Raw genomic sequence first — 8,940 nt, forward strand, 5'->3', positions numbered from 1 at the left:
CGCATGCGAACATGCTATTAGTGCGGTAATCACACAGGAAAAAGATAGGATGGATTTGCCAGTTGCATTCTTCTCAAGAACTTAAGTGGGAGCAGAAAAAAACTATGATCCGACGGAAAAGGAATGTTTAGCTGTAATTTACGCGTTAGAAAATTTATGGCCCTATTTACATGGAAGGAAATTCATACTTGCGTGCGATCACGAGCCATTAACAATCATAAATGAAGCTAGGAATCCGACATCACGTATGACAAAATGGTTATTGCGATCACAGGATTACCATTATGATTTCGAATGTAAACCGGGAAAAATAAACCGCTGGTTAAGGGGATTATGGGAAAATCCCAAGGAAGAGAATTCTGATTCACAAGAAGAAGAATCTTCAACTAGTGTTCAGGAAACTAGCGATAGAGTAGTTTCTAGCGATAATTCAAGTGATGAAATAGAAGAAAATTCGGAAACCATTCATGTGCTCCCTATTAGTAGTGCGGCTAATTGTAATAAAAGGCGAGCTAGAGAAGTTTTAAACAATCTACTAGAGAAAAACAAAGCGGGCCCTTCGACGAGCAAAACAAGAAAAGAACAGACAGAAAAAGGAGCGCAAAATAATTTTAGAAATAGGGCTAAATCCGACACAAATGTAGATATTGAGCCAGGTACGGCAACAGAAAATAAACCCAAAAGGGAAAGGCCAAAAGGGAAAACTAAAACTAAAGAAGCGATGCCGCCCGTCGATTTTGCACCCGTTGCATCTAGATTAAGGTCGAGAACTAAAACTCAGCCAGTAGTCGTAACGGAGGAAAACTCTAAAACTATTTATGACACGCTCGTCTCAGAAAGTAGCCAATCAGATACGGAATCAGAAACTAGATTAGAAGCAGAAGATGTACCCATTTTGCGAAGAAGTCATAGTGTCCTACCTTCTTTAATTGATACGAATGCTGAGGACACCGATGACGAATCAAGCGATAGCGACGACGCTAAAAAGAGAGAACAGCCTATTACCAGGGAAGAAACCGCGGTATATTTAAGCCCACCAGTAGATACGTCAGAAGACGAAGGTGAAGAAGACATAACCATTTGTGAGGTAGGAAATAATTCGCAATTACGGGACAAAGAAATGGTAGATAGTATTAGAGAATCAATCAGGCGTTTTGACTTATCAATGACCGGTCACCAGTCATATTTTTGGGATGATGAATTCGGTGAGAAAAATAAGGAAGAAATAGAAAAGGTAGGGAGTCAAAAGTTCCAAAACAGAAGTTCCAAACCGGAAGTTCCATGAAAAAAGTTCCAAAATTAAAAAATCCAAAATTTATTTTTCCAAAATACAAAAATTCCAAAAATCAAAATGTCAAAATATATCGAGTCCCAAAGTATAAAAGTTCCAAAAAAACAAAAAGTTCCAAAATAAAAAATGTTCAATTGAAAAAGTGTCAAAAAATTAAATCAAAAATGTAAATTGTAGCCGATTGCTCGCAAGTATCCGAGAACGTTCTTGTCGTCAACATATTTCTGAAAATCCGAAACTATATTGAAAATTCTGTCTTCAACAATTGTGCTGCTAGCACCACGCGACTTCTTTATTTTTTGGCCCAGAGAAAGCTGTCTCATCCTTGTCTCAGTATCAGCTTGTTCCTTCCTCACTTGTACAAGAAACGCATACAAGCTTGGGTGGTTTCGTCCAGTAATCACTCAGAAGCGATTATGCCACCCTTTTGAAGCGTTGTTCGTCCTTGACATATTCTGGATAACAGTTTCATAGTGGTTCCAAATTTTCGGAGGGTATCGTACCTCTACTGCTCTCCTTCTTCCTCGAGCTGGCTTACTTCGAAAATAAGTAACCTGTACAGTATTTTAATTTTCAATTTTTTTTAGTTTTTATGTTTTTTAACCTACTTTTAGTATATTAGTAATTTTAATCAATTAAACATATTTTAAATAAGTAAATAGTAAAGTAAATAAGTACCTCAAAATAATCGGCTACTGGATCGAAAGCTTCAGGAACGTTATCCACCAGAATGTCAAAATATTCGGGTACTTTCTCCGTTGAAACGAAGGCTTATGCGCACATCATTTGAGTAACTTCTTTGATTGATCGATCATTTTCATCGTTATACCTTGCCTGCAAGCTTTCTGTTGAACTCGACGAAATGCGTTTTGACATAAATGAAATATACAACAAAGAATATTGGCATGAAAAGTACTCCTTGCAGCATTGATAATACCAAGTTCGAAATCGGACATTACTGATTGTGGCTGAGTGAAGTGTTTGTCATACTTTCGAATATAGTCTCGCGTGATTTGAAGAACTTTTAAGTACGCTTCCTGTTCTTTACATTCAAGAAGAGCGTACACAAACGGCAGAGCAAACGTTTCCTCAACGCCTTTTTTTAACCCATTAACGCCCAAAAACTGAAAATTCTTTGTACACATTCAGGCTACGTTATTTTAAATAAATCGGTCAACATTTTCTACGAGAGGTACATTTCCTATAGGTCTTGAGTGTGCTCTTTCCGATTCCGGTATCAAAAATTAATTTCGTCTAAGCCGAAATTAAATATGGCGGTTTAAATGTCAAAAAACACAAAAAAAAGTTTCATTTTTTTTCAATCGGAAAAAATGTAAGAATAAAATTAAATTGTCTACCATAGGTGCACAAAAGTTGTGTACTTTCGAGAAACGTAAAGTAGAATAAAAAATTTCAAGATGGCGGACTAAATATGGCGTCAAATTCATTGTAAAATGTGAAAATTTTGTGCAATATTGGTCAAATTGACAAAATGTAACTGGATTTGCCTGAATTTTGTTACTCGGGGGTTTTTGGGGTCGCTGATTAAGAATCTGAAGTCTAAATTTTCATACTCGGGGGTTTTCCGGGTTGCTGATTACGAATTCGAACTTCATTTTTAAAAATTAAATATGGCGGATCCAATATGGCGGATTTTGAAAAAAATCCATCGTATTTACATGAAATCAGTTTCTCGGGGGTTTTTGGGGTTGCTGATTAAGAATCTCAAGTCGGGTTTGTAAAATACAAAATGGCGGATTCATAACCACTATCTCCATAAAATCCAATGTTTGCGCATGCGCACAGAAAAAGTTGATGAATTCGTCGAAAAAGTTTAAAAATTTACTAACTTCGTGCCCATCCAGAAGATAATATCTAGTTCATGAAAGTTTTACTAACTATTTCTTTCTGTGTGTATGTCACTAGAAATATTCAGATATTTGAATAAATAAATTTTTAATTCAGTATTAATAATTAAATCTAAAATAAACAAATTATATTTAAAAAAATAAAAAAAAATAACATTCTTAATTTTGTCTACCTCCACGTGGTAAGAATTGGTAAACGCCTAAATGGGCGGCTAAAAAAAAACTGAAAACCCCTTCAGGCTATTTGAACGGATTTTTACATTTTTCATTTTTCATATTGGATCCGCCATATTGTATTTTTGAAAACCGACTTTAGATTATTAATCAGCGACCCCAAAAACCTCCGAGTAACTGATTTCATGTAAATACGATGAATTGTTTTTTTTGAGTCCGCCATATTGGATCCGCCATTTAGAAATTTTAAAAATGAAGTTCAAATTCGTAATCAGCAACTTCGAAAACCTTCGAGTATGAAAATTCAGACCAAATGAATGCATTTTTAAAATTTTCATTCACCATATTGGATCCGCCATTTTTAATTTTTAAAAATGAAGTTCAAATTCCTAATCAGCAACCCGGAAAACCCCCGAGTATGAAAATTCAGACCAAATGAATGCATTTTTAAAATTTTCATCAGCCATATTGGATCCGCCATTTTGCATTTTTGAAAACCGACTTCAGATTCTTAATCAGCGACCCCAAAAACCCCCGAGTAACAAAATTCAGGCAAATCCAGTTACATTTTGTCAATTTGACCAATATTGCACAAAATTTTCACATTTTACAATGAATTTGACGCCATATTTGGTCCGCCATCTTGAAATTTTTTATTCTACTTTACGTTTCTCGAAAGTACACAACTTTTGTGCACCTATGGTAGACAATTTAATTTTATTCTTACATTTTTTCCGATTGAAAAAAAATGAAACTTTTTTTTGTGTTTTTTGACATTTAAACCGCCATATTTAATTTCGGCTTAGACGAAATTAATTTTTGATACCGGAATCGGAAAGAGCACACTCAAGACCTATAGGAAATGTACCTCTCGTAGAAAATGTTGACCGATTTATTTAAAATAACGTAGCCTGAATGTGTACAAAGAATTTTCAGTTTTTGGGCGTTAATGGGTTAATTGCGTTATTGACCCCATGATAACGAACAACTGAAAGAAAATTACCGGGCAAGTCTTAAAAGTCCCATCTACGTACCACACTTTAGATTTGGAAAGATTTATTTAATTGTCCTTGCTTGCAAAAATTAAAATTCGGCCACAACCTAAATTATACTCTTCCTCTTCAAACGAATCATATAGTACAAATGTATCGCCGGGGATTGTTGTTCGAAATTGGTCAGGGATTTCTCGTAATTCTCTTATGTCTTGAGGGTTAGGAGGCAAATCTTTTAAACGCTCGAGCTGTATCCGTTTCCTTATATTCATCCTATCTGGGAGTTCCGCTAAAACTGCTGATGGAACATCGTTTAAGCGACGCATAATTTGAGCCGGCGGTGTTGTATCAGTTCAGCCATATTAATTAATTATTTCTTTTTTTTACTATTACACGATTTGCAATTTAAATAAAATTTTCACAATTGAACTAAAATTTTTAGTGACACTACAATTTTGGACAAACAACACGAATGTCAATGCATACTCCAAAAACAAATGACATTTTCCTGACTTCAATTTGCACTTTCAAATTTGAAAAATAAAAGAAAACAATGTTTGGCAAAAACGACTAATGGAAAAAGAATACTTTGGAAAAAATGTCCTTTGGGAAAAAGAATTTTTCGAAAAAATGTCCTTTGGAAAAATAATACTTTGGGCCAGTCGTCATTGGAACTTTTGTTTTGGAACTTTTGTACCCCAATCGTAGAAAACGTTAATCGAAAAAGAGGGGGTGAGGAAAAAAGTTGCGGAAGAGGAAGAAACAGAACGAGATGAGGTTAGATCAATAGATGAAATTATAGCAGATTTACAAGAAATTACAGAACAAATAAATCAGCCAAGCGAAAGCATAGTAGAGGGTAGAAATTCGGAAAGTGAAACTACTAAATTCGTAAAAGACACTATAGCCAACAAGAAAACGGTCACTTTTGACACTCCCATCCACAGGGCGAGACCGAACGCTCAAAAAATATCAAACCAAAAGTAGGACAAGTTCTAATTACGCCAAAAGGAAAGTACAGAACTTTTACAGTAATTGTGACAGAAAAATACGACCAAAAAATCGACGAAGAGGAATTAGATTTCGCGTTCCACAACCTTAAAGAAATTTTGTTAAAAGAAGGCATAAAACAGTTTAGAGTGTCACGTTATGGTGACCTACTGGACGAGTGGGGCGAAAATGGTATAGAAAAATTGGTAAAAACGTTTCGTGATGACAAGATTGAAATTAAACTATGTTACCGAAAAACAAACATATTCGATATAAGTGCGACAACAATAGCTCACGCTTTAGCGATACATTTATTTTCCGTATACGGAGCACCCAAAACGATCTCGACGGAAAGAGGCTGAATGTTCACTAGCAATTTAATGAGAAGAATAGCCAAAATTTTCAAGGTATCTCAAGTAACGACTACTGCATATCACCCGCAAACAAATGGAGCCCTAGAAAGAAGTCACGCGGTATTAGCCGAATACATTAGGCACTATGCTAATGCTAACGACGATTGGGACCGTTTATTACCTTTTGCCATGTTAGCTTATAACACTTCGGTTCACACGGCGACTAAATTCACGCCCTATGAGGTAGTATTTGGAAAAAAATCAAGAATCCCCACTTCGTTTCCCAATGAGGAAAAATTAGCAACATATGAATCTTATTTGCAAGAATTAGTTACACGACTGATCAAAATCAGAAGGTTAGTCGCGAAAAATATAATCAACGCTAAATTAAAATCAAAGGAGGTTTATGACCAGCAAGCTAGACCGTTAGATATAAACGTAGGCGATGTAGTAGATGTTATGTACACGCTTTTATCGACGGAGCTTGTAAAGCCAACGGCAAAGAATCAGCAAGAGCAGCGATAGGGGTATGGTTCAATCACCAACACCCTCTTAACGTCAGCGCAAAAGCAAGAATAAAACAAACTAATAATGGGGCAGAAATAGAAGCTATTGTAAAGACAATTAGTCTGTTAAAGAAAATAGGAGTAAGTAAGGTTATAATACACACCGACTCGAAATTTACGATAGATAATTACCTGAATTGGTTACCAAAATGTAAGGAAAATGGTTGGAAAACTAACAGAAAAAAAACGTAGTCAGTAAGAAATTATTTAACGAATTAAGTGATAACGTAACAGGGCTTGAAGTAGAGTTAATTTACGAACCAGAACATAGCGGAATAAAAGGCAATGAAGAAGCCGATAGATTAGCAAAACCAGCCATAGAATAAATCAACGGCAATAACTCTAACCTAACAGGAAATAAGGCTTACTAAAAAGCACTCTAAAATTTTGGTTACAGAAACATAACCGGGGTGAATAGGATAGCGCTAATTATGACTGGGGTTATGTTAGCAGTTGGATCGGAGAATATTGGTATCACCATAATACCAATGAACAAAAGTGCAGGCATTTATTACGAGAAAATATCCACGGTACTAAGAACCATCGGGTTTTGGAGGACGGCCATTGTACTAGATATGGAAGACTTTTTAGACCAACTACCGGTTTTTGAAAAACACGTAATAGAATCTAAAGAGCCATGTCAGAAAATATTAGTTAATATTACTTGGAGATAGCTAAATTACACTGGGAGGAAGTACAAAGGGTTATTAAACATCTAAGACATACGGTATCAGTAAAACAAAAATTCCTAAATAACAGAATTAACAAAAGAAGTGCGCCGCTAATAGGGATACTAGGGAAACTAATAGGACCCACTATCGGGGTTTTAACCTACGAAGAAGGGGAAAACTACAAAGCGACTGTGTTAGAGCTTAATTAAGCTCAACGAAATATCTCTCATTTAATTGGTGAGCAAACACAGGTAGTCAGGGCGGAATTACACAAAATGTATGACATAGCAAAAAAACAACAGAATCAATCTCAAGAGGTCAGAGAAAACTTAAGAGCGTTCGAGGATGAAATTCTAAGGTTTAGAAATGAATTAAATCACGAAATTTATTTAAACAATATCAGAAACACCATTGAAAATTGGAGCCGCAAAATAGGAATTTATGAACATGGTCTGAGTGAAACACTCGATATAATGTATAAAGCAAAAGAAGGAAAATTGTCACCCAAATTGTTAACAGACGAACAACTTGTAACCATAGCAACAGAGGCGAAGAAATATTTGAAGGGCGTGGACTTTCCGGTACCTATAGATGATATAACACTTTCAGACGTAGACAGAATCTCACAAACAAACATACATACTAACGAGAAAAATTTAATTATAACTTTAGATATTCCGCTGGTGGAGGAAAGAATTTACACACTATATAAGATGCATGAAGTGCCGGTTTTACAAGAATCAGGAGAAAACGGAACCAGAGCTTATATATCAGCATATTCAAAATATCTAGCAATTACAGGGGATATAAGGTATTATTTTTATCTAAATGAAGAACAACTTAAAAACTGCAAGCAGATAGAAGATAAATACATATGTTATCACATGCACGGAGTTTACGATATTTTGTCGGTACCTGGTTGTGAAGCAGAGCTTAGAAGAAATCGAAACAATGAAATCCTAAAAATTTGTGATATCAGGTTTACTAAAAATTAACAACCACTTTGGTAACCACTAATTACAACCGGCAGTTGGTTTTACTCGCTTATCCATCCGGAAATAGTATACTTAAATTGCCCACAGAGGGAAGCTGAAGCCTACACTTTATCAGGTATAGAAATTGTACATGTAGCGAGAGAATGCGTTTTCAAGTTAGATACTATAGAATTACCAAGTTTACAAATCAAAGAGAATCCCTATAGATATCTTTATAAACTCAAACTGGAACTGAAGCTAGAAAATGTATCATTGATACTGAAAGATGTAGGAAGGAAGATCGTAGTAATAGAAAACGACAACAAGTTTTTCTCGTGGAAAAAGTCGGATTCGGACGAAAAATGGAACCTATTAGAAAAAGAATTCGAAGAACAAAGTCAACGTGTTCTGAACCAAAAACTCAATGAAACATATTCCCCAACAATGATAGGAATTTGGGGTACGGTCACTACAATAACAATTTTGGCAACAGTGGTAATTATTATGATTACCTGTAGGTAAAGATCCAGAACCATAAACAACATTATGAATGAAAAGGATAAAACAAATGAATTGCCACTAAAAGAATTATCTTAAAACATTCCACCCGAAATAAACCAAACAAAGGCTACAACATCAACAAAAGAAGAAGTTACAGCTAGCATCTCGGAAACTATTCAAATATTGGGTTCGGAAGCACCTACACCAAAAACTAACCATATAAAAATAGAGAACGCGGTTTAATGGGTTAAAATGTTGTTTTCTTTTATTTTTATATCTCACAATTTATAGTTGCCGCTTATGCATGCTAATATACACAACTATGGTGCATACAACCATGGATAAGATATTTGTCGTTGAGTACCGACAAATACCTAATTAGCCCAGTTGCAGGTCAACGAAGAAATACAAAAAATGGGTTCTAGAAAAAAAGGGGTACAAGAAATAGAGGAGCACATACAGATATATATGTATATATACAAAAATTATTATATTATTAGAATTACATTTGCAAGAGACCATTATTGTTATATTACATACTTACTTTAAATTAAAAAAAA

General features: G+C 35.1%; 1 protein-coding gene across 1 annotated transcript; it reads left to right on the forward strand.

Moving 5' to 3' along the window:
* The first annotated feature begins 247 nt into the window (after positions 1–247).
* On the forward strand, positions 248–1,285 carry LOC127287833 (uncharacterized). Its single transcript, XM_051314955.1, has one exon. The coding sequence runs from the start codon at positions 248–250 to the stop codon at positions 1,283–1,285; it is 1,038 nt and encodes a 345-aa protein (XP_051170912.1).
* Positions 1,286–8,940: the final 7,655 nt, after the last annotated feature.

The sequence above is a fragment of the Leptopilina boulardi genome, unplaced genomic scaffold (genome assembly GCF_019393585.1).
Source record: "Leptopilina boulardi isolate dan_hultmark-lab unplaced genomic scaffold, ZJU_Lbou_2.1 LbouV2_373, whole genome shotgun sequence".
Classification (NCBI taxonomy): domain Eukaryota; kingdom Metazoa; phylum Arthropoda; class Insecta; order Hymenoptera; family Figitidae; genus Leptopilina; species Leptopilina boulardi.

Bases quoted from the DNA above. Each gene is read 5' to 3' on its own strand.
- LOC127287833 (XM_051314955.1), top strand. From the start codon at position 248: ATGACAAAATGGTTATTGCGATCACAGGATTACCATTATGATTTCGAA.